General features: G+C 42.5%; 2 protein-coding genes across 3 annotated transcripts; one reads left to right on the forward strand and one right to left on the reverse strand.

Moving 5' to 3' along the window:
• The first annotated feature begins 4949 nt into the window (after positions 1–4949).
• On the forward strand, positions 4950–11623 carry LOC147624362 (uncharacterized). Its single transcript, XM_086819345.1, has 2 exons — positions 4950–5016; positions 5990–11623. The coding sequence occupies exon 2, from the start codon at positions 6168–6170 to the stop codon at positions 11409–11411; it is 5244 nt and encodes a 1747-aa protein (XP_086675471.1). The 5' UTR covers positions 4950–5016; positions 5990–6167; the 3' UTR covers positions 11412–11623.
• Positions 11624–17090: 5467 nt separating this feature from the next.
• Positions 17091–24643, reverse strand: LOC147624363 (uncharacterized). Of its 2 annotated transcripts, none has more exons than XM_086819347.1 (5): positions 24400–24643; positions 24127–24197; positions 21643–24042; positions 18522–18666; positions 17091–18340 (listed from the first exon to the last, which is right to left on the reverse strand). In XM_086819347.1, the coding sequence occupies exons 1-5, from the start codon at positions 24572–24574 to the stop codon at positions 17703–17705; spliced, it is 3429 nt and encodes a 1142-aa protein (XP_086675473.1). In that variant the 5' UTR covers positions 24575–24643; the 3' UTR covers positions 17091–17702. The 2 variants fall into 2 exon arrangements, with proteins under 2 accessions (XP_086675473.1, XP_086675472.1); XM_086819346.1 differs by having other exon boundaries at positions 17571–18382.
• Between the last annotated feature and the right edge of the window lie 1313 nt (positions 24644–25956).

Consider the following 25956-nt stretch of genomic DNA (forward strand, 5'->3'; position numbering starts at 1 on the left):
TGGAGCACAACATTGCAAGCGTAGAGTGGCTGTGGTGGATTATAACATTAGTGTCCTAGCTTGTTCAGGCTATCCTTTGGTTTGGAAGGAGAGTCCTCAATGTGGCATGACTGATCCTCCTCCTCTTCAGGTTTATGCTTTTAGCTTGTGGAGCACAACATTGCAAGCGTAGAGTGGCTGTGGTGGATTATAACATTAATAAAGCATGATTAGTAACATGGATTAATGTTAACAATGATGATTAGATATTAATAGAGCACTAATAGCACACACGAGTTTCATTAATGCATAAACCACCCACTTTATTCATAAAATGGGGCCTCTTTTTATAGGTAGAGTACAAGCATATGGATCCAAGCTTAAGTCCCCCAATTCTCTCCACTATTCTCTCTATTTGACCCACCTTTCCCCCCCTTAATTGTAGGCCTAAAGCTAGATTCATGGTGGGCTATGTTTTTCTTACCCGTACTTGAATTTGTAGAGATTCTCTCGTGAATTCTAAGGCATCTCAAGAACATGCCTAATTCTATCTATGGCCACATTGCCACTAGCTTAAAGCTTAAAGAACATTTCAGAGCCTTGAATGAAGGGATGATTACTTCACTCCAAGAAGAGGAGAAAAAGTTTCAAAGCAAGCAAGGAAGGGGGAGATTTCAACATAGGATACTTCTCCACTAATAAGAACTCCAACAAAGGGCCCACCACTAAAGGTCCAAACATAGAAAAGGGAAAGCTCAAGTGTAACTACTGTGGGAGGAGCAATCACTTAGAGAAGGATTGGTTGTTTAAGAAGAAGTGTCAAGCAAAGGTAAAGCTCAAGTGCAACTATTGCAGGAGGAGCAATCACGTAGAGAAGGATTGCTTCTTTAAGAAGAAGTCTGCAAACTTTGCAACCAATGAAGAAGAAGAGGAACCTGCCTCGAGCTTTGAAGAAGGGGAAAACCTTGATCAAAGATGTAGCACAACCCACGACTTTCGCATCATCCATCAGACACTAGTGCACTAATGGGCTGATAATTGGTTCATGAGACTTTTCATGTGATTAATGTGAGTGGCAAAAGAATCATATGGTTTCATCTTTAACTCAAAGAATTTAATTTTTAGTACAATTTTTAAATTCTTCCCTTTTGCCCCAAATAGCTTCTCAAGCTTCTTCCATGCATCAAATGATGATCGAAGATCAGAATGTGATGCATGTAATACTTAAAGCTAATGCAATTATAGAGAATGTTATCACTTAAAGGTAATGCAATGTTATAGAGAATGTTGTCACTTAAAGGTAATGCAATGATAGAGAATGCCTTGTCACTCTAGTAGCCCATACAATTTCTCCCTTTCTAATATTTGGTTTTTTCTCCTTCCCATTGGTGGTGGCTGCATTCCATATGCTCTCTCTCATTAGATGGTACTCTATTTTCATCTACCATGTATGAAATCCATAGTACCCATTAAACTTATTTCAATGCATGGAATGACATGCCATGATGAAAATGAGGAAGGTCTTACCTCTTGGTTTGTGAGCCCAAGGGCAATGTCTAGTCCCTAGTACAAGTGCCCCTAGTACGACGATACTCTAGATCCCTTCATGATACAAGTGCATATTTGTGCCCAAAAATTTAGAAAGCCCTACTCTTTTTGTATAATAATAGTAGTAAGGCTTGGATCAATTGTTCAAGTTAAGAGCTTACCTTAGCCTTGTCGAAGCATGTTTTCTTGGCTATTGCCTTTTGAGCCACAATAAATGCAACTTTCCTATATGGATGCATTAGCTCGTATGTCTTCTTCTCACTCTGTTGTTATATCAGAATGCTCCTTTGCCATTGGGGTGAAGAAAGAGCTCTCTAGGCCACCTTGATGAAGGCAATAAGATATGGTCCTTTGTGATAGTTCTCGCTCACAAAAGGTGGGGAAGAAGAAGCTAATAGAAGAGGGAAACCTACAAGCAAACGTATTTAAGAAAGCATTCATCTAGCATGCATGAATCCAATTACATACAACAAGCAAGAAGAGGGAAGAAGGAGAGCTTAGAAGTAAACTATTACAAGGGACTGCTTTTGTATTGCTTATTGTAAAAAATGTCTTATATACAAATGATTCATAAGTAAACTATTGGAAGGGAATGATTCTTTCTTACTTATTATAAAAAATGACATATATACAAATGACTAGTTTCCACACTAGGCTGGTCAAAAATGACTTATACACAAACCACTAGTTTTCACACTAGGCTCGAGCAAACTTCCGACCTCTATTACTAGTCTTAAGCAACTATGTACACACAGTCTGTAGACTTCTCCTATTTGACATTAAGCATATGGTAAGGCTTTTATATATATCCAGTGCACCTTTAAAAAAAAAGTACCCATTTAAAGTAAGATGGAAAAGTTCCTTATGGTAGGTCAAGCGGGTGAAACCATGTTAACTAACACAGTGAGATTAATATACCCCCTTCCTAAATGGTCATGACCACATCCTCACATCACCTAATTTGATGGTGAAGCTACTGCTAGGGTGAAAGATGTGGATGGTCTAGTATATGCCATGAAATGTTCCGAGGTTAAGTGGTATAGTTTGGGACCGATCCATTGCGAGGTGGAAAGTTTGGGTTTCCTTGGTGGTAGGCAAAGTGACGGGAAGCTTTGGGTAGCCCTGATGGTAAGGGAAAGTGATGGGAAGCTTTGGGTAGCCCTGATGGTGGTAAGGCAAAGTGATGGGAGGTAAGGCAAACTGATGGGGAGCTTGGTGGTAGGCAATTTGTCAAGGCACTATGGAAAGTGATAGGTGATGTAGAGGTTCTTCATGTTAGGCCTCTGTTGGTTGTGGAAGTGGTGTGGATGCTTCAACATGAGGTGGTTCGTAGATATTGGAATTAGGGTTAGGGTTGCAATAATGCACACACACACAAGATAGAGAAGCATGAGAGCACACAAACTCACTAGATTAGAATGAACAAATGTGTGCCAGATACAAAACATAAGTACACACCCCAAAATGGGTAGATAAGAGGGTGTATATACGCACGGGGAAAAAAACCTCCTAGTTAGGGAAAAAGTGCCCCGGCGGTCCTAAGTGTGTTCACACACATCACTACCATATAATGCTTCAAATCCCCCCCTGGAGTGATGATGTGAACATGTACAAGGTATGGCCGATCAATCTTGAAAAGGACGTAAGTCCAAAGCTTTACAAAAAGCTTCAAACTTTTCACGAGGAAGAGCCTTTGTGAATAAATCTTCCATGTTGTCATGTGTAGGCACATAGACCAAGCTGATCTTTGCTGCAGAGAGTCTTTTCCTAAAATAGTGGTAATACACCTCAATGTGCTTAGTGTGAGCATGAAACACTGGGTTCCTCGCAACTACTAATGCGGTTTGGCTGCTGTCAGTGTAAATTGTAGTGCTAACCAACACCCAAATTAGCCAAGACGTCTGAGCCACACACACTCAATTATAGCTGTAAAAGCTACCCTGTACTCAGCTTCACAGTTGGAAGTGGCCACTGTAGGCTACTTTTTGCTGAGCCATAATATACATGAATCACCAAGGTGAAAGCAAAACCCACTAGTGGACACTTGTGTGTCATAACATCCAGCCCAATCTAAATCCTCACTAAAAGCATGCAGCTGTGACTCACCCCCCTTTGGATAAAATAATCCAAAATATTAAGTGCCCTGTAAATAGCGGAAAACCCGCTTAACAGCCTGCCAATGCTTTGTACCTGGGCTATGCATAAATCTGCTCAATTCTGAGATCACATACTGTATATCTGGCCTCGTGTTGCACACATAAAGAAGGGATCCAATAGCCTGCTAATACAAACTAGCATCAAAAGAGTCTCGTGCATCTTGAAGACTTTGAGTACCTGTCTCCATAGGTGTAGTCACAAGTTTACAGTCTTCAAGATTAGACCTCTTCAATAGCTTCTGTATATATTTAGACTACAGCATAACAATGCCATGATTGCACTACATAAATTGAATCCCCAAACAGTAGTGCAAGGGCCCCAAATCTGACATCTCAAACGATGATTGCAAATCAGCCTTAAAGGTTGAAATCTGATCTATATCAGGTCCCGGATATAGATCCCGGGTAGCATGTCATCAACATATAGAACAATGACCAAAAATGTGTCATTACTCTTCTTCGCATAGAGGTCTTCGCATAGAGGGTACTCTCTGTTGGATTGTTGCAAAAATCATTTGCAACCAAGTATGCATGAATGTTCTCATACCATGCTCTAGGAGCCTATTTAAGGCCATAAAGAGCCTTTTTCAACCTACATACTTTAGACTCTTCTCCTTTCACAATAAAACTAGGAGGCTACGATACATATACCTCCTCATGTAAATCACCATTCAAGATTGCAGTCTTAATGTCCAACTGATATACATTCCACCCATGATGTGCTGCAAAAGTAATGAGACACCTAATGGTAGTCATACGAGATGTGCAAAGGTCTCATCATAATCAATGCCCTTTTGCTGTTGTGGGTATATCCCTTTGCAACAAGTTTGGCCTTGTAGCGATCAATGCTACCATTTTCTTTGCATTTTAACTTATAAATCCACTTAGTACCTGTCACGTAGGCTGTAATGCCTGTGACCGACGGCAGACCGGATGGCCATATCCGGGGTTCAGTGGGAGAGGACGCCCATGCGGAGTCATGGGCGGCCAGGCTAGTGTGGACGGCAGGCCACACACTATATAGCCTGGGGGATGAGGGGCAATCCTCATTCTTCCTCTATGGCTGGGTGGTGAGCCAGAGGCCGTCCCCTCTCGTGGTAACGCCCGTAGCGGCGTTACGGTTATCTAACATTGGTATCAGAGCATGGTTCGAAGGGATCGTCAGAGTCCGCGCGCGAACGGGGGACCGGAGCCCACTCAGTGGTTTTCATCCACAATCTCCTCACCCTTATCTCCACAAGGGAATGTGTGGATGAAGGAGGGCCAAAACTTTGAAGGGAAGAACTCTTTCTCTCTCTCTCTCACTCTCTCTCCCCGACACACACAATCGCAGGTAAGCAAAAATTTCTTTGTTTTCTTTGTTTTTCTGCGTTGAATTGCTTCGCAATATTCTGCGTTGAAGGTTTTCAAGGGAAATACCTGTGTGTAGAGGTGGGGGGGGGGGGCGCACATTAGCCCCATGAGAGCCTTGGAAACACACGAGCTCTGTTTTGAATGGGCAGACCACCCCCACCACCAGCAGCCCGTGTGCGTGGGGCGGCTAAACCCATGAGCTTAGGCTATAAATGTCGTAGCTAAAGGTTCACGTCTGCTCTTTACTGCTGCTGGAGTTCACGTCTGCTCTTGACTGCTGCTGGACTCGAAACCCGGTTGTTACAGACCACCGTTTAAAAAGCGTGTCTGTGCAGCCGAGATGGTTGAAGCAAGGCAGTCGACCTGAAATTTCCGTGTGTGTGGGACAAAGAGCGTTCCCCACGACCAGCAGAGCCCGTGTGTGTTTGGGGGCGAAGCTGATATTCTGTGTGGAGGGGCGAAGACCCCACGAAAAATGTTTGAGCTCGTGTGTGGGGCGAAGGCCCAGGACCATTAGCGTGGGGGGGTGAAGAGCAAATACTTGATCTGCGTGTGCTCCGTCTGAAGATACCCGGCAGCCAGCCAGGCCAGCCGGTGGAGGCCAGCCAGCCCTGAGCGGCCAGCAGGCGGCGGCGCCAGCCAGCCCTGGGCGGCGGCGGCCAGCCAGCCAGGCCATGGGCGGCCAGCGGCGGCGCCAGCCAGCCAACGGCGGCGGCCAGAGCCACAACGCCCAGCACACGCCAGACGCCCACCAGCGGCCAGAATCAACCCAAAAAAAAAAAAAAACCATTTCTTTTTATATATTATATATATTTTTCATTATTCAATTTGAAAAAATTAAAAATGAAAAATCCAAAGACCCTCTCTCTCTCAACTGGGGAGGAGAATCATCCCCGAAAAATCCCGGAAAGGGATAAGTGTTTCCAGAGATTAATTTTTGTTATGAGTTGCAGGCATTTTCTCGCGGATCGGAGCATCCCGGAAGCGTCCTTGTATAGGCTCGCAACGCAACAAATCGACAGGCGACCGTAAAGGGGGGTGACTATTATTCTCTCTCCACCATTGCTCATTTTTATTAGCGTTTTTTTTTAGTAATTTTCGAGTTCTCGCATTATTTTTGCAAGAATTAAAATGTCTGCTAGGCGTAGTGTGTCTCCACCGCCTTCTACTTCTCTAGGTTTTTCCAGTCTCTTGTCCTCGGTCGCGGGTTTGACCCCGACCGAATTGTCAGGCCGTACACGCCCGACCGTTGTTCGGTCCGGAGCGCGCTTATCGATCACTCGTGATCCGCCAGCGCCCTCCTCGTCTATTGACCCTGCCTTAGGACCCAGCGAGCCCGCAGCGGCCGCATTGGCTGATGACCCCTTTCTGGCCGATGAGCCAGAGGACATGAACACTGACGTCGCCGAGGGGACCGAGGAGGACCTCTTGGATTATGACGACGATGACTATGACCTACTAGACCCTGCTGATGTCCTGACAGAGACGGAGCTCTCTAGTGGACTGTTTAAATATCTTAATGCCAAATTGAACACTATGAATAAAGTCCAGGCTGATTTAGTCACGATGTTACAGAGCATCTCCACACGGTTAGATGCACTGACAGCCGCCTCGGCTAGTACTCCGACTCCTCGTAGTAGCCGAGCTCCTACAGCACGGGTGAGCGTAGCCTCACCAGTGGTTGTAGGAGTACAGGCCGATGTGCCTGCGGGGCCGTCCGTAGCGACAGCTTCGTCGTTGTTAAAAGACTTAAAGCCGCCTAGTTTTGGTGGCGAGGAAAAGGAGAGAAATAAGGACTCAGTCAATATGTTTCTAGCGAAGTGGTCAGATTTGCACGCGCTGCGACAGCAGCCTAGCCGTATACAGCCCGTAGAGGCTAGCCTCTCTTTAACCGGCAAAGCGTACAAGTGGTGGATGAGTCTGACAACTCGCCCTGCCACTTGGACGGAATTTGAAACGATGTTTCGAAAAGAATTTTTGCCTGTTAATGAAGCAGAGAGAAGCTGGGAGTTATGGGACAAGTGCTCGATGGAGAACAAATCCCTAACTCAGTACATCTCAAACTACAGGGAGATAGTACTCAAGTTAAAAGGAATCGATGCATTCCAAACATTGCGGGGCTTTAAGAGAGGCCTCAAAGATGATTACCTTGAGTACGTAGAACCCCTACAGCCTAAAGACTTAGCAGAGGCAATTCAATATGCACAGATATTCGATGACATCAAGCGCCGTAGTGCGCGTGGTGGTTCTAGCAGGGCCGAGGGTAGTGAAAAGAGGAGGTCAGGCCTCAAAAGAAAAGGGTTCCGCAGTGAGAAACAAGGGGATAGGACGGACCAGGAAGGACAGGGTGGTCATTGGTCTAAAAAACCGCGACCATCCAGAAAAAAAAGAGACACCGAAAACCAAAAGAAAGAGCAATATATTAAAGCGCGAAAGGAAAATCGCTGCTTTAATTGCAATGAAGTAGGACACACGAAGGCTGAGTGTCCAAAGCCTAAAGCCAGCACGAGTGGCAACGAGCCCAAGAAAGATGGTAAATCTTCTAGGCAGTTGCATACAGTGCAGAGACTCCCTCTCAGTTCCGCAGAGTTCAGAGAGGTGACAGTGTGTCATAGTGATGAGCATCACGCTTGTTCAGTGACACCAGCGATGTGGCAGCCTACTGTAGGTCCGCATGACATGGTGCGCATGTATGGCACCATAAGTGGCCGTAGAGTCACAGTTTTTATTGATGATGGAGCTAGCCACAACTTCTTGAACTATTCGTTAGTCAAGAAGTTGGGGTTGACTGAGACCTGGAGTGATCATGAATATACTGTTGGCCTAGCCAACGGATATGACAAAACGGTATGGAATACCGTAGTATTGGGGGTCCCATTATCTATGCAGGACTACAAGGCTCCGCTTGACTTTCAGGTCATGCACTTAGCCAGAGCAGACGTATATCTAGGCAGGGAGTGGCTGTATAGCTTGGGCCCTAGTCTAGTTCGGAATTACTTACATAACACGCTATGTTTTGAGCATGGAGGTAGAGTCATCACCCTGCAGGGCGACCGTACTGTCCCTGCCACACCACTTATTTCCTCCATGGAATTGTGTACAGCGGTCCGCAGAGACCAGATAGCGGAGGTATATGCTTGTTACCCTCTTTTGAATTCTGTTTCCGTAGATGAAACGATAAATGATGTTTGCGTAGACAAACAAGAAAAACAAAATAACCTTGGACGAGACCCACTGTTTGAAAACCTTGTTTGGCATGCATGTGATTCAAACAAGAAAAAATCCAAGGTGAATGAGACATTAAAGAAAAAGTACGTAGATACTTTAAAGAATTTATTAGAGGAATTTCAGGATGTTTTTCCTGATGATTTACCAGATGGTTTACCACCATCTAGGGAAGTAGACCATGGCATCGAAGTTATGCCAGGATCAAAACCTATAAGCAAACCTGCTTATAGATTAAGCCACTCCGAGGCACAGGAGGTGGAAAAACAATTAACGGAATATTTGAACAAAGGCTTTATTCGGCCTAGTTCAAGTCCGTGGGCATCGCCTATTCTTCTGGTAAAGAAGAAAGACGGATCTATGCGGATGTGCATAGACTATAGGGCTCTTAATCAGATAACGATTAAGAACAAGTATCCGATGCCACGCATGGATGAGTTGTTTGATCAACTCTATGGATCGAGATACTTCACAAAAATAGACTTGAGATCTGGGTATCATCAGGTTAAAATTAAACAAGAAGATGTTGCGAAGACAGCATTTAGGACCCGTTTCGGGCATTTTGAGTTTTTGGTTATGCCGTTTGGGCTAACCAATGCTCCAGCGACGTTTATGACGCTGATGGATAGTATTTTACGTCCATATCTGGGAAAATTCGTAGTAGTTTTCCTAGATGATATTCTTGTGTACAGTAAGACACAGAAAGAACACATAGAGCATTTGCGTCTAGTGTTCAAGTTGTTGCGAGAGCACAAATTATTTGCAAAGAAAAGCAAATGTGAATTTTTTGAAACAGAAATTCACTACCTTGGCCATATTATATCCGCCGATGGTACGCGGATGGAGCCAGAAAAAGTAGAAGCTATTCTTAAATGGCCAGCGCCGAAGAATCTCGAGGAACTGCAGATTTTTCTTGGCATGTCGGGGTTCTACCGACAGTATGTGAAGGACTACGCGAAGATCGCAGTCCCGTTGACTGACCAGTTACGGTCAAAAACAAAAAACATTAGTTGGGGGGACGCCCAACAGAAGAGCTTTGACAAGCTCAAGGTGACCGTAGCAGCTGCACCTGTTTTGACAATTGTCGATCCAAATGAGCCGTTTGTTTTGGAAACAGACGCTAGTAATGAGGCCATTGGGGCCGTACTTATGCAAAGGGGACGCCCAATTGCATTTGAAAGTAAAAAGTTAGATCGTGCGCAGCGTAACTACTCGGCTTACGAGCGAGAGTTACTAGCGATAGTTCATGCACTGAAAAAGTGGAGACACTATTTATATGGTGCCACTTTTGAGGTCCGGACGGACCATGAAAGTCTGAAATGGCTTTCAAGTCAAAATGAACTGAAGGGTAGAAAAGCTCGGTGGGCGGAGACTCTACAAGAGTTTGACCTTCAGATACGTTACCAGAAAGGTAAGTATAACGTGGTGGCAGATGCACTTAGTCGCATGCCACAGATTAATGAACTTAGTTTCACAGTCTTCAAGAATGATTTCTTGGAGTCCCTACGTGGTTTATGTGAGCACGATCCATCTTTTACAGAGGTCTGGCGCGCTGTACGCGTACGCACTTCTTCACAGACGCGACCACCTCCCTCGTTGGCACGTATTGCTAGTCCGGAGAGACTGGCCGAAGGTGCAACGGGAAGGGAAGCGAGAGTTAGTCCGGAGAGACAAGCCGTGTCTTCTGGGTATAGTTTGGAACCGGAGAGTTCTGACGTAGGCCCTTCATCACCTTTGACTGCCACGGCTTCAAAGGGGAGTGATAAACTTCGTCGGGGGGAGAAATATGCTAATTACTCCATTGACGACGGGTACTTACTCTACAAGGGTAGAATATGTGTACCAACTATTGGTGACTTTCGGGCCCAAATTCTTAAAGAAAGTCATGATAGTCCAAGTGCGGGTCATCCCGGGATTCAGAAGACCTATACACTAGTAAAAAGACAGTTTTATTGGCCTAGTTTGTTTAAGGACGTCCAGACTTATGTGCTGAAATGCAATAAGTGCCAGGTCAATAAACATGAACGTCTTAAGGTTGGAGGACTACTCCATCCGCTGGAGATTCCTCAAGGGAAATGGGAAAGCATTTCCATGGATTTCATTACCGGTTTACCCAAGACGAGTCGAGGGAATGACTCGGTGTGGGTGGTAGTGGACAGGTTAACTAAAATGGCAAAGTTTATTGCCACGAAGAAAACTGTTAAAACGCCAGAGTTGGCAAAACTCTTTATTGAACATCTCTACAAGCTATATGGCCTGCCCGCAGATATAGTGTCGGATAGAGATAGAAAATTCAACAGTCATTTTTGGAGGGAAGTCTTCAAAAAGCTGGATACTACTCTGAGTATGAGTACGGCAGATCATCCGGAGTCTGATGGTCAAACTGAAAGAGTTAACCAAATTCTAGAGGATATGTTGCGTTCTTATGTTAGTAAGAAGCAATCTAATTGGGAAGAGTACTTACCCTTACTGGAGTTTGCCTATAATAGCTCAAAACACTCAGCGACTGGATTTACACCATTCATGTTAATGTATGGATTCCAGCCGAGATCTCCAACGGCTGTAGGCCTAGAAAAGGAGAAGATTCAATCTGTCAAGGATTTCCTTGAAGATATGAATGATATGCTCAGAGCCGCACGTGAGAGCATTCGTAGCGCTCAGGATCGCGCTAAAACTTATGCGGATAAAGGACGAAGAAAGGTGACCTTTGCAGAAGGTGACTTTGTATTCCTCAAGGTTCCTGCGCAGTCAGAAACCATGAAAACGGGAAAGTGTGATAAACTTTCTCCGAGATATTGTGGTCCTTTTAAAATCCTTAAGAAGATTGGGGACGTAGCATATAAACTTGAGTTACCGGAGAGTTCTCAAGTCCATCCTGTCTTCCATGTCAGTAAACTGAAGAAATCAGTTCACGGGTTAGAGAACGCAGTTTCTCCAGAGATTTTGGTGGACTTGATAGAGCCACCAAAGATACCACATAAACCTGAAAAGATTCTACAGTATCGTGATAGACAGACCCGACATAAAGTGTACCAGGAGGTACTTGTTAAATGGACAGATAGGGATGAGGAGGTAGCTACCTGGGAACGCCGTAGTGCAATTTCCAAAAGGTTTCCCCAGTTTGTTTTCGAGGACGAAAACTCTTCTTAAGGGGGGGGTAATGTCACGTAGGCTGTAATGCCTGTGACCGACGGCAGACCGGATGGCCATATCCGGGGTTCAGTGGGAGAGGACGCCCATGCGGAGTCATGGGCGGCCAGGCTAGTGTGGACGGCAGGCCACACACTATATAGCCTGGGGGATGAGGGGCAATCCTCATTCTTCCTCTATGGCTGGGTGGTGAGCCAGAGGCCGTCCCCTCTCGTGGTAACGCCCGTAGCGGCGTTACGGTTATCTAACAGTACCAATGGCCTTCTTTCCATGAGGTAGATCTGTCAAATACCAGGTGTCATTCTTGAGTATAGAGTTATACTCATCTTGCATAGCATGCATGTAATGATCATCATCCTGTGCTTCCTCAAAGGAAATAGGTTTCTCCTCATTACATAAAGTAGAAATGAGAACATGATCCACATGAGAATAATCTACATGATGAGAACCTGCACGAGTTCTACTAGTAGGTAAAGAAGCTGCCAACTTGTTATCTCTCAATGTCTGCATAAGCCATTTTGGCATACGCCTAGATTCTTCTATGGCTTCTCTCTCCTCATCCACTACATCCTCAATAATTGCCTCATCAAAAGGCTAATTTACGAACTAAGCTGATTTAACTTAAGACTCAAGCACAATTAGGTTACAAGATCGAGACTTGTACTCATAGAGAGGCTTTAGAGCTTGCTACATTTTTCATTGCTATTCATGGAACGCTTTCGATGAAAACTTCCCGTGAAATGGTCCCCTTTTATATGAGAGAGGTACACTCTTGGGCTTGGACGTCAATGTGGGATAAGTCTCCACTTTTCTCTCTAGCTTACATATCACACGTCAAATCTCAACAAATTTGCAAGAAGCCACTTACTGTGTCCACTCTGGTCTTTACTGACCAGTTGTGTTCACTTTAAGTTATCCTCACATGAAAGCCACTTATTGTGTCCACTCTGGTTTTATCGACGAGTTGTGTCCACTTTAAGTTATCCGAACACATGACATCACGAGCGCTCTACCCACAAAAGTAAGAGAGAAGTCAAAGGCATGGCCAGCTTTCAAAGCATCGAGCACATCTAACACATGGTCAAGTACATCCGAGGAACTCCGCTTGCAGACTCCACCCAGCAATCCCTCCTGTGTATGCTCAATCACAACCAAATTCACTCCATTATCATGGCAAACATAAGCATCATCTGTATTAGCATTAGAAGCTTCAGAGTAACTCTCTGAACTGCTCTCCTAAGAACGGGTCTCTCATGGAGATGGCACGATGTATGGTGAAAGTCCAAGATTTACCTCATGGTTTTTGATTAGAGGCAACTATGTGCGTAAACACTGTGTTGAACAAATGCCCTACCAAGGCCTTGCAGTCTAAAACTGCTCCAAGAACAAATGGCGGTAGCTGCATCGACACAAAGATATAATTCTTAAAGGGTTAAAGGCTGCATAGCTAGTTGAACAATTAAGAAACCAATCATATTTACATATGCAAGGGCAAAAAATCCTTAATATTAGACCTAAAAACATGTCAATTACTGTGTCCACTCTAGTCTTTACTAACCAGTTGTGTCCACTTTAAGTTTTCCTCACACGAAGTGACTTATTGTGTCCACTCTGGTCTTTACTGACCAGTTGTGTCCACTTTAAGTTCACTGTATAGGATCCCTTATCGTGTCCATTGTAAGGTTAGGTATGCCTACTTTAAGATCAGGTGTGTTGACCTATAGTTTAGGTTTACGAGTCATATGTTGTGTCATGTGATCAATCGTATGTCATCTATAATTTTTAAGTTGTGCGATAAAATTGCATACAAGGTCACTTGGAAAAAAATCGTGTGATGAAATTAATGTTTAAAATTTATCATATGATTAATTTAAATCTTTTACATTTTGTAGATCATGGCCGAGTTAATTAACAGGCCTCAACGAAAACTCCTTTCAGAGACTCTTTGCATGTATTTAATAAACATGCCTGAAGATGAGCTCAGATCATGTTTTGATCCAAAGAGGAAGGAGCTTTTTGAGAGCATGGTAGGTGAACTTAGCAGGAGGGCGTTCAGAGCTCTTTGCGAGACCTGGGCAATTTTTGACAACCAAGTTAACTTGCTAACATCAAGCAAGGTCCGCATAGAGTGTATGTGTGCTTTGGGCCAGCTTCAAGTGGGACGCAATGCATATGCCTGTAGAGAAGACAAGTGCTGAGGGTTTTTCTACTCGATTAACATTAATCACAAATTTGTACAATAGCTACAAAGGAAAAGGAAAAGCTAAAGCCATATTTGAAGAAGAGGAAGAGGTTGGTCGTCCTACAAAAATTGCCAAAACAGAGGTCATTGACATAGCCAATGCACCAGCTCTACGGTTGCTAGGACAGTTCGCACTTAGAGTTCTTGCCAGCTGCTGCTAGATTAGGTGAAGGTGCATTTGGCTTTGTGTTCAAGGTCAAAATGCCCTAACCTTCCTAGATAATTGCTATGCTATGAAGTGCATCACTCATGGGGAATCATTCATGTCACCAGAGATGATGGCAATGCATGAGGCCACTCAAGTGCATGTCACTCATCGTGGTATCATTTCTGCAAAGGAATTAGTGCATTCAGAGGAGAGACCAACAATCATATATTAGTTTTGGAATGGTGGATATCTAAAAATATGGATGAGCCAACTTCGAATTGATGGATCAAGACCTATGCACCAAGGATTTCTAGGATATGCCAGAGAATGTAGGCACAACAGGGACATTTAGAGGTCACATCCTACAAATCATTAATGGCCTTTTGAAAACCCTTGAGTACATGCATAATAAGGATCTCTAGCACAATGATCTACATGGCAGGAATATTATTTTTCATTATCCTTCAATGAGGTGTCTATAGCCTCTAGAGACACATAACCTTGGACATATGCATACAAGATTAATTAAGGGCTTCTTTTGACATCTAGTCCACCCATCAATTACAATTGTACAACCAAATGTAAGGATAAAACTTGCTACCTATATTTCGCATTGTCTTTTAAGTGTGAAGCAAGCTTCGAACAAAATAAAAGATAAAGCCTAAACCTAAACTTTTACCTTCTAAGTGTGAAGCAAGCTTCGAACACAATGAACACAAGCTTGAAAGGAAGTGCTTCTTTTTTTAGCTTACAGTCTTCAGATATCGAAAGGCATGCACATAGTACATTGGGAATGATGTACTATTTTTATAGTGACTTGTTTTGATTGATAATATATCGATATATTATCTTTGCATGGTTATTCCTATCGATTTAAGTATTTACTTTATTTCTCAATATCTTCTTTATTTAAAAGCTATAAATTAACACATATTATTTGATTCTTAGTCTTATTTTTAATGTAATGTCCATTATATATATATATATATATATATATATATATATATATATATATATATATATATATATATATATATATAAAGATGGAAGACAAACTCTAAATTGTCTTCCTTTTATACATGCAGAAAGGAAGTTTATAAGTTCTATACATACTATAGAGGTCCCAAATAGAAGAGATAATGAGGAAAGATGGATTAACAACACTTGCAACAAGTTTGAATGAGTATTAATGTACCCCAATAGCCATGATTTTTTCAAAGTCAAGACAAACGACAAAGGGGATTGGACAAAGCATTGGAAAGGTAGAATAATAGACTTTAGAAGTAGAAATATTAATGGGAGTACAACAATAAAGGTATTAATCCAACATATGTATATGCACAAGGAGGTATTGGAAGGAATACCACCATGTGTCTGGCACAAGGAAACCTTCCTATCCCTTAAGAACAAGGCTAACTTGCCCACCTTTGCTTTGCAGGTTTGCAAGGGGGTTTATAGTGAAATTTTCCCTATTGAAATTTAGAAATCCCAATTGGAATTTGGTGTTGCCTTAATTTTAAGGGATGAAATTTGTACATTTTAGTTCTAGATCGTGGCATTTGTATGATTTCAAGTCTAAATCCTAGTTAAGCCTAAGCATTGCCTTTAATTTGAAGGGTTGAGAAGACATTTTTTCGAGCACTGCATTGTACTACTTACCATGTGCTCCTCACCCATCTTTATAGTAGTGAGTCCAAAAATAGTGCATGGGTGTGACGGTTGTCTCTAGTGAAATTTCTCCACAGCATCACACTTACCACGTGCTCCTTGCCCAACTACTCGCCTTTTGATTTAGAATGCCATCAACTAGATCACATTCCTAACATATGTACCTATGCATGAAGGAATGCATTAGTGTTGTGCATGAAGAAATGCATTATTTTGCTCTCCTCTTGGGTAAGTCGACGCTCAAGTATTGGAAGTGTGTTACAATTGCTCACATGTACAGTGAGAATTGCCAATGTGAACGCTCAAAAGCAAGTGCTCACCACTGTCACATGCTATAATGCTACAATATACTTCACTTTCAACATTGAAAGTGGTGAGCGAGTGCTCACCATTGTCACATGCTATAATACTACAATATCCTCAACACTAAAAGTGTGATCTCTATATATACATGTATGTATCTTACTTGGTTTCTTCTTTCAATCTCATTTTGAATATCATGCATAAACCTTCCTATATTACTATATATGCACATTATTGTGTATATCTTGCCTAGTTTTGTCTTGCATGTATACTATGTATCTACATGTTGACACATTGTTGTCATATAGAATTTCCATATTTCTTTGCACATTAACTCTATTTAAATAAATCACATTATCAAAATTTATATGTTGGTCCTTTTTCACGCTATATAAAGGCTTACATATATTTGATTTTTGTAATGCAAGGAGTGTGAAGTTTCACACTATCTATGAAAGTTGTATGCTAAATAATTTTAGTGAGTCGAGAGGGCAATAATCCTATAACAACAAAGGTATTTTGGTATATTTAAGAGTAAATCAATGTAGGCTTTAGATTGTTCTACCATGTTTCTTTTTGTGGATCCTTCTACCATGGGTGAGGTGAGTCCACATGGTGGATCTAGCTAGCTATGCAATATAAGGAATATTTTATCTTATAAGAAGACTTCCTATGATGTGTTGAATAGTTCTCTCTCTCTCTCTCTCTCTCTCTCTCTCTCTCTCCCCATCTTTGTCTATCTTAATTTTTCTTTGGGGTTTTTAACTTTGAGAGTTGATATCACTATATCACTAAAAATAGGTGTTTCTTTTGTGCTATAGTGACAAGACAACTTATTCTGTTAGTGCAGTTGGTCTTTTGCATGGTTCATATGTACACTATACTTCTATCTTGGTTAACTTAGCTTCAATTTCTATTTCTAACACTTAAATCTAAAGTACTTTACATTTGCAAAAAAAAAAATGGTTTCCATCCACACTTGCCACAAAACCACTCACTACCCAAGCACACTAGTTTTCTATTTATTTTAATAAAGTCTCTCAAAAAAGGAAAGAGATTAGAAGGTAAGGAGTATAAAAATGTGTCCCCTGTTGCAATTGAGAAAGAAAGGGGAAAATCTTGCAATTACTCGTGGCGTCTCTCTCTCTCTCTCTCTCTCACACACACACACACACACAGTGGTGAAGGGCAGGAGGGGGTGGGTCGGAGATACCTTAGGTTATAAGATAAACCCTAGTGATTAATTAAACCAAGACATGTCCTCATATCTGGAAGATAAGTTACTCACAAAATTGGCTGTGGAAGCACAGAAGAGCGATTGGGGCGGAATTTGTTTCATCTTTTGGCTTGTAAGTGCAAAAAAGTCATGCCCATATCCCTATATTTGGTGGGCAGATTTTTAATCCATTCACCACAATAATGGCACAATTTGAGTGTAATACATTCCTTCTCTTGGTGGGCACATTGACCTCACCACTTCCAATCACTCCTCTTGATGAGCCCTTTTGTCTGGTCAGCTGATTACTGATAACCATGTTTAGAAGGCATTGTGCCATCCATCACTACACTAGAATTCTTCACAAACATGCACAGGACCCATCCAAATGCAGCTCTTTACACCATCATTTGATGGAAAGTTACATCCTGTTATGGACTTTGAACCGGTTCCCTGTCAGCACCATTCCAATGTGGTGCTCTGATGAATCCCTGCCTGTCACCATCAGTCTCAGAATCCCACCGCCTCGTTGCTTTCACGAGCTGTACATCTGTGGCTTACAGGACTGTCCAGGCTTTTCGGGAACGGGATTCCGACTCAGCCGGTCGCCATTTGATGAAAACCCGGCCTCCCCATGGCCATTCCCAACCTCATCAATTGACATCATGTCATGCAACAATGCAAAGTCTCTCTGTCCCTACTCATCATTTTTGCTCAAGTGTTATACTGCTCCAAGTCTCTCCTCATGTAATGGCAGTCAGTGCTCAAGTCAAGCACTAACTCATCAATCAAACCTTTGCATATGCTGGCCTCCACTTCCACTGCTATTTCACAAACCTCACTAGGAAAATCAACCCACTTTCCAGTGCCTGTGTTCATCGCTTTCTCAACCATATCATCGACATTCATGCCACATACCATACCTCTCCAGTCATTGATTTGTCCGATTACACTCCTAGAGAGAGTGGGTGATTGTGGGTGCAAAAATGGTATACAATTTTGTTGTAATTCTTGCTCACAAATGCCCATATCAAGGCTCAAAGCCTCACCCACGCAGTCGAACACTAGCTTTCTGTTTCCTCTTGCAACTTCATCATACTGAAAGCCCATATCCTTGTCTGATCCACTGATGTTATTAACCTTGTTTTTAAGCTTAATCTCCCATTCCCATTGGTGTTTAGAATGCTCTTCCAGCTTGTTGAATAATGCAGGCTCGATTAGGGGACCGGAAAGCCGCAGCCTGGCCGAATAAATATCCCCGGGAGATAGTTTTGCACTGCTCACAATGTGCTTTACATAATCTTCCTCACTTTGCATGACTTGCTTGGCCTCGTGAAATATATTGCCATCATCTGCAATGTGCCTATTGTTAGCAAAATCTCCATAGCTTTCCCCTGAAAAGGTGCCCATGCATTCTGAGCTCTCAAGACCATAGCCTTTTCTCTCTCAACAAGCAGGACTTAGCAAACAAGTGAACTCATTTTAACACGCTGGCAAAAGAAACCTTTATAAATGTGGATTGGATAGTGCTACCTTGCATCCATGTAAGGCTTTCTGAGCAAATGGAAGACTCATCTTGAAACGAAGATATCGAATTGCAGGTTGGGCCCAGCTGCCAACATTCATCAGTGCATTCTTCAAGTGAGTGCTTTGCTCCGGTGGTGAGCTTTCCAGTAGCCTGCAGATAACAGGCAATGAGCGAATCTCTCTCTCTCTCTCTCTCTCTCTCTCTCTCTCCCCATCATTGAGATCAGTCATTACAGAAACACAGATCCACATGGTTTGTGCACACTGCAAACCATGTTCACTAAATTCACAAGCTTTTGTGTTGCAGCACAAGTCCTGTGTAGACCATATTTTGTCCTCCAAAAGATGGCAATACAATCATCTCTCTCTCTCATGTTTGGGAATACCTGGATATGATGGGGTAAGCCATGCTTTCCTACATCATGATCACACCAGAGTCCGAACGGATTTATATACATTGACAGTATGCTAACAGCAACCTACTCTTGAGAGATCATGGCAACAAGCAGGGCCAGTTTACCATGCACTTTACAGAAATATGGGAGAGTTGAATTTTGGTGTTCAAAATAAAGGTAGCCCCTAATAGATGGTGTCCTCATAGGACCACATACATCACTGTGTATAAGCTGTAATTTTTAGACAGCTCTAGTTGAATCATCTTTGAGAAATGATGCTCGTTGTATTTTTCCAAGAATACAACCCTCACAAACATGTTTGATAGGAGCTTCAAGATGTGACAGCTCAAACACCATGTTATACATACGCAAACGTAGCAAACTGCTAAAGTTTAAGTGACTAAAGTGTGCATGCCACAACTTATATCACCCATTGCCTTTGTGGCAGAAACTGTACATACAACATGCTTTTGTCTTTTATATACATCTAGCATGTAAAGGCCATGAGACAAAGTACCATAATCAACAATTGTATTGCCATCACTACGATTATGAATAATACATCTATCATCCACAAACTAAACCACTAAGCCAACCTTAGTAATGGCACAGACAGATAACAAGTTCTTCTTGCATCACATCACATCCATTTCACCTCACATCTCATTTATTCACATCTATCCCGATTCACATCCCATCACATCTCATCCATTCACATATAATACATCTAAGAGTGCGATTGTTTTACCATTTATAACAATGAGAACAATTTTATAAATGATATTAGGAGTCGTTTGCACATGTAACAGTATTTTCTTGTGGAGCAAATTCAAGTGATGAGAACAAACTACGATGAGAAGTAATGTGCTTACTAGCACCATTGTCAAAATACCAAACATGTACATCTATAACAGCCATGCATACATCCTTATGCAAAGGGTCACAATTGCATTGCATGATTGCACAATAAAAGCCCAATCATCATGTGCATAGTTTGCGGATTCTTTGTTTTCTGCATTAGATGCATCATCTTTGTTTTCTGTATTAGATGTTGATGCATCAACTAGAACCATATCTGAGTCTTTATCTTTCTCCTTCTACATCTATAACAGCCATGCATACATCCTTATGCGAAGAGTCACAATTGCATTGCATGATTACACAATAAAAGCCCAATCATCATGTGCATAGTTTGCAGATCCTTTGTTTTCTGCATTAGATGCATCATCTTTGTTTTCTGTATTAGATGTTGATGCATCAACTAGAACCATACCTGAGTCTTTATCTTTCTTCTTCTCCAACCACTTCCTGCACTCATTAATATAGTGACCAGGTTTCCTACAATAGTTGCATTTGTCCTTTTTCTTTGGCTTGCCGCCTTCCTTGTCTGGAGGCTTGCCCGATGAAAATTGGCAATTGACTCCACACCAAACAGCTTGTGCAGGAAGAATAGATCATGGTACTCTACACCACTAGATGGTCTCCACACCATTAGATCGCCTCCCTCCTTGATTTTCCATTACAAGTGTCTTTAGCTCATATCAGACGACCAAGACGGACACCCAATTAAGCAAGCTGATAAATCAAGGACGAAGCACCGATCCCATGAGGGCATTGGATTTTTCCTTAGTAATACTGCCATTTAATGGACCTGTGGTGTCACCAAAGAGAGGGCACAATCTCTCCAAAGAGCCCAGGTAGTCTCACTTAAAAAGATCCAAACCCATCCTGGGATTGCATGAGGAGCTTCTTGGTTCATATTCCTCCGCGGTCCATTGAGGAGGCTTAAAAGCAACACATTGTGTGGAATGACTTGATCTTGGATGAATATGGTAGACCTCTTGGAGCAGCCATGCATATCCAATGGGCTACCTGGGCGACTCTTCTCCCCTCAATTTGGAAGAGGCTCATGAGTCTCACGGAGGATGAGAGAATGCTTCACACCCAGCACTTGAGAGACACTAGTCAGAGGATTATGCAGATGAATGCAGCCACACCTAACCACTGGATCACAGAGAACTTCTTGGAAAGGCCTCATCACTTATGGTTTGGGGTATTTTCACAGACAGGGTGTACCTCTTCAAGTCATGTGCCTTCCCACTTCGGGTGAGAACGATGTTCTGATTTTTTACTCCAATTAGGATAGTTAGCTCTTGGAGAGAGATCTGAAATGCGTCGGTGGTGCCGTCTTCAAGACATGCAAGAGTCAAGCTACGTACCTCCAGCACAGAGATTGGACACTCTCTACATCAAGAGGGGTTTGCCCACTGTCCCACATTCACAGTTCACACGGTGTTAATTGCAATTGTCAAGCCCTTACTTGATGGAGAAGGAAAGCATAGGCAAGAAGAATTCACTTGCTACACTTTTCTCCCATCCCACAAGGAGGATCAGAGATAATCGCAGGAAATCTGAGGACATTATACTAGTGTGGTCCAGACATAGAATGAGTTAGAGACCTTTGGAATGGATTAGTTCTTTTGGTTATTGTTTCTTCTTAATGTTTCCACTAGGCATCATTATGGTGGTTTACACCTACCTGTATATGCATGTACATGTATGCGTATGTGCATGCATATAAATGTACGTGCACACATATATGTGTGACATGCACATGTATGTGTGTACACGTATACATGTATGTGTTTGTTATTAGTGCCTCTGTGTGGTATGTTTATGTCTGTATGTATCTTTAAATCAATCAACAAATGCAACATGATATAAACACTCACCTCTACCGTGTCCTGCAGAAAGTTGTTGGAACTGGATGCTGTGACAACAGAGTCATGATAGTTATGTTCTCTAATGTAGTCAATGTTGGCATTGAAACCATGCCCTGTTGTTTTGATCATTCTGCACACATCAAATCCCAGGGCAGAGTCAGTGCTTGTTATCCCAGAGATCTCAGACTTTTCCTGTTTGGGATCCGTTTCCAATGTAGCCTGTTTCACAGAGGAATTCAAAGCCATGAGCAACTCCTTGAGAATGGTAGCAGTTGATTTGCCAGAGTATGAGACAGGTTGCCTTATCCTGTGACAACTGATGTCATAAGAAGAGGCAGTGTCTCCAACATCTTCCATGGAGGACTCACAGCTGCTTTGACATGTATTTTGTGCAATGCCACTGGCATAAGAGCTTTTCACCATGGTTTCAGACCTTGAATTCTCTACAGAAGTAGAAGGTCCCCATCTTTCTCTCATTTCTCCACTATCTACTCCATAACATTCAATCCTACTTTCAGACAGGACAACCGAACTTTCCACAGCATCATCTGTGTACTGTGTTGGTGTCATGTAAGCATCCATGCTGCAACAGTGATCTCCATTCAGGTTCTCAAGGCCATACTCAGCATAAAAGCTTGAGTTTTCCTGATAACCGGAGCCATCTTCTGTGATGCAGTCCTTGGAGCTGGATGATCCATTGGGAACGTCTTCATTTTGTGCTAGTAAATCAGGTTCCTTACCCACACTCCCATGCTTCAAAGAGAGAGTATTTTTAGCCCTTGACATGGGTCCTTCAGAGGCTATCGCAGCTTCCCTTCTTGTCAACAAAGATTTCATCAGCAGAGACGAATCTGCTCTCGTCTGTGCCTTTTCAACCTTCTTGTTGCTGTCATTGTCTCTTCTGGCTTTGCCAGAGCTAGAAATCCTATTGTACTTACGAATGCCATTGCTGCTCCTGCTGCTGCTATCATGTTTAACTGTTGAAAGAGTTGAATCAGTGGAAAAGCCTCTGCAAGGATCATGATTTTCAGGTCTTGTCATACTTGCTTTGGGAGGACTGGGATCCCTTTCCAGCTTGGCCCTTGCTAGCTTCAAGCTTTGGTTTTTCACACCATTTGTTTGGCTTAGCCGTTTACAAGTTTGCTCTTGCCTCTTGAGATGAAGCTTCCCTTTCTCTTCCTTGCCAGATCTAAGACCTTGCTGGCGGCATTTAGCATGGTCTTTGTCTTCTTTCGCACCTTTGCCCCGCATTAACCGCTGCCCAATTTCTTCCTCTCTAGCATTGGCATTGTTAGTAGAAGATAATGGTGCCCCTCTTCTGTTGTTTGCTGCATGCAGTCTTGAAGCAGCATATGAGTCCCCTGCATTGTTCGGTTTTCTCTCTTGTTTAGGTGCAGATTGAGCTGTGGTTTGGTCAGGGTGGAGACGTGATGAGATGCATTGGCTTTTTGAACTACCTATTTTCATTTGGGTAGCCTTCTTATCGTCTCTCTTTTCTCTTCCATTGCCTGCCGCCGACACTGGCCTTGAAGCCAGTGACCTGATGTGGGTTTTCCTAGGCTGCATGCTGGGCTCAAGGATCTTAGTTGCCGCTTCAAACAAGCACACTGCAGCCTTTGAGGCCAGCGGGCTTTTGATGGGTGAAACCATCCTGTTGTGGGCTTTCGAGGGTGATAAGATGGATCGGAACGTAGCATTTTCTTCACCAGATGGAGATGGGGCAGGTAGCTTGGTCAAAAACATGGGTGTTGGGTCGTCAAATCTGATGGGCACCCATGCTCCACACGGCTTATCATCATGTGATCTGCTTTCATCATTCTGCTTAGAAGAGGAATCATGTACAAGAGCCTCTTGGCTCAAACCCTGCCTTGCTGGGCAATTTTCTATCGTTTTCTTCTCAAATTTAATGGAATTTTCTCTGAATGATGGGATCCTTAAATCAGAAAAATGAGGTATCCCTTCAGGATTCTCCATTGAGTTTGGTGGGTCCTCAAATCTGATGGGCACCCATTCTCCACACGGCTTATCATCATGTGATCTGCTTTCATCATTCTGCTTAGAAGAGGAATCATGTACAGTAGCCTCTTGGCTCAAATCCTGCCTTGCTGGGCAATTTTCTATCGTTTTCCTCTCAAATTTAATGGAATTTTCTCTGGATGATGGGATCCTTAAATCAGAAAAATGAGGTATCCCTTCAGGATTCTCCATTGAGTTTAGATTTTGGGCATGGAAAGGCCGCCTTTTTCGGTATGGCTCTGGGGATGGCATGGTTTCAAGACCCATTAGCTTGGCAACCACATTGGGGGTCCTTTTTTTCTTCTTCTTTTCGGGGGCCTGCTCTTCTTGCAAAACACCTCCAGCTTCGGGTTCCGAAGCCTGTGGAAACCCGCCTCTGTTCTCAACAGCAATCTGCATAATTCGGGTCCAAAACATCAAATCGCAATGTGGATCACAGATGAAGGGAAAACTTTGGAGAGAGTTTTGGGCGCTTACAAGAAGCATCTGGGCTGTGGGGAGCTTCTCATGTCTGCAAATTCGATCGTTTGAAATTGAGTTGGGTCGTTCTGCAATCAATGTTAAAAAAATCTCATGGGGGCTGAAGAAATTAGTGTTTAAGATCTATTTTCTTACTTAAACCCAGATTAGAAAACAACTTCTGCTTCTTCTCCTGGTTCTTCTGTGCTAAATACTGATTTGGGCATTTAAATTTTAAAAATTGGCAAATGCCAAGTTGGGCGGTTTTTGTAATGGTAGGAACCATTTTACCAGCGGGGAGTGATTTGCGACGGAAGGGGCGTTTCCTGTGCAAGCGGCAATTCCAATCGAAGAGCTGGAAGAAGGCGTGTGCGCAAGAAGCTCTGCTGAGGTTCTGATCTGATGCAGAGGAAGAAGCTGGAGAGAAGGTAGGCAGGAGGTTGCTTGCAAGAGGGGGGTTGGACATGGCGTGGCTGTACCCCAAAACACACAGAAGAGAATGAATGAGACACAAAAGTGAAGCTGTTTGGCTATGGCGCAGCTAAACACTGTACAGAGTGCAGACGGAGAGCCCTGTTGGCCACGTGTAAAGCGACGATAGGACCTGTTTTGGCTTTTATTTCTATTTGCCATGTCAGCATTTCTTACAATGCCACGTCACGTACCCGGCCCCACACTAATAATAAGCAAAAATTTCAAAGTCTAGCCGTTGCCGATAGGCCAAATAAAATCTTCTAATAAAAATACAAAAAATGTAATCTATATGTAAAAATAGAGCAAATGCCTGCCTTTTGATTTCATATTTATTAATTAATTCAAAGAAACGTTGCCTTTTTGGCGATTAAAATGTTTTTCAAAAATTAAGAGATACTTTTAATTTTGTTTGTAGATCTCAAAAATGGTTGGTTTTTCAAATTTGAACGTGGACACATTCTTACTGTTGGCCGGACATGAAATGGCCTCGGGAAAAGACAGCAGTCCGGGCACTATTGAATGTGGACATATATATATATATCTAATATAAATGGGGCAAATACTTTTTGGCCATCCTAAAAGGTCGGTCTAATCAAACCCCTTCTTCTTCTTCTTCTTTTTTGGGGGGAGCTTTGGGACTTTACATCTCAACTTTTTTCCTTTTTTCTTTTTTTTGGGGGGGGGGGGGAGGGGCTAGGAAGAATATATTTTGAAAAAGTGCTCACCCATATGCTGATAGCCTGATGTGAAGTATAAAACCGACTATCATGTGAAGTATTAAACAGACATATCACTTTCGAAAAATACCCTAAAATTAACTTTTTAGCCTACCTTTCTAGCCTTTGTGAGATGACAGATGAAATATTGTCTATATGTATGATCTCAAAACCGTATTAATAGACCCATATTTTGTCTCATTGCTATAAGCTTAACTATCTAAAAACTTATTTGGAATTTGATGCTCTTTGCCCTCTTCCAACTTTTGGACAATTAAAAAAATATCATGACATGGTTGTTTTTTAGGTGTCTACTTACTTGGCAAATTTTTTTTTTTGGGGTGAGTTTCTAGTTTTTTTGCGATTTTTTTTTCGATGGAAAGCATTTCTTCAAATCAAAAGTAAAGAACACTGTGAGTTAAGGTGCATGCACATGTACCTTACTTTTTTGGAAAAACTCACAAGACTATTTGGTCTAGCAGATGAGTACATGTACATGCTCAAGAAATATTTTTTTGTGGCACGTGAGTGCGTGTGCATGGTATATCTATTTACCTCGCTATTACTCAAAGAACTATGTGAGTAAAAGTGCAAGTGAGAATGTACTTATATGGAAACATCTTCTTCTTTGTCTTAAAGTCCACCTTATCCTCCTCCT

This window comes from Cibotium barometz, chromosome 25 (genome assembly GCF_041138505.1).
Source record: "Cibotium barometz isolate CiBa-2024 chromosome 25, ASM4113850v1, whole genome shotgun sequence".
Classification (NCBI taxonomy): Eukaryota; Viridiplantae; Streptophyta; class Polypodiopsida; order Cyatheales; family Cibotiaceae; genus Cibotium; species Cibotium barometz.

What these genes read in the sequence shown, in the direction of transcription:
- LOC147624362 (XM_086819345.1), top strand. Translation starts at nt 6,168, where the DNA reads ATGTCTGCTAGGCGTAGTGTGTCTCCACCGCCTTCTACTTCTCTAGGT.
- LOC147624363 (XM_086819346.1), bottom strand. Translation starts at nt 24,574, where the DNA reads ATGTCCAACCCCCCTCTTGCAAGCAACCTCCTGCCTACCTTCTCTCCA. An exon ending in TTCTGCAGGACACGGTAGAG is followed by an intron (nt 18,667 to 21,642) that starts GTGAGTGTTTAT and finishes TGTTATCTGCAG; the next exon opens with GCTACTGGAAAGCTCACCAC. An exon ending in AAGCCTTACATGGATGCAAG is followed by an intron (nt 18,383 to 18,521) that starts GTAGCACTATCC and finishes GCACCTTTTCAG; the next exon opens with GGGAAAGCTATGGAGATTTT.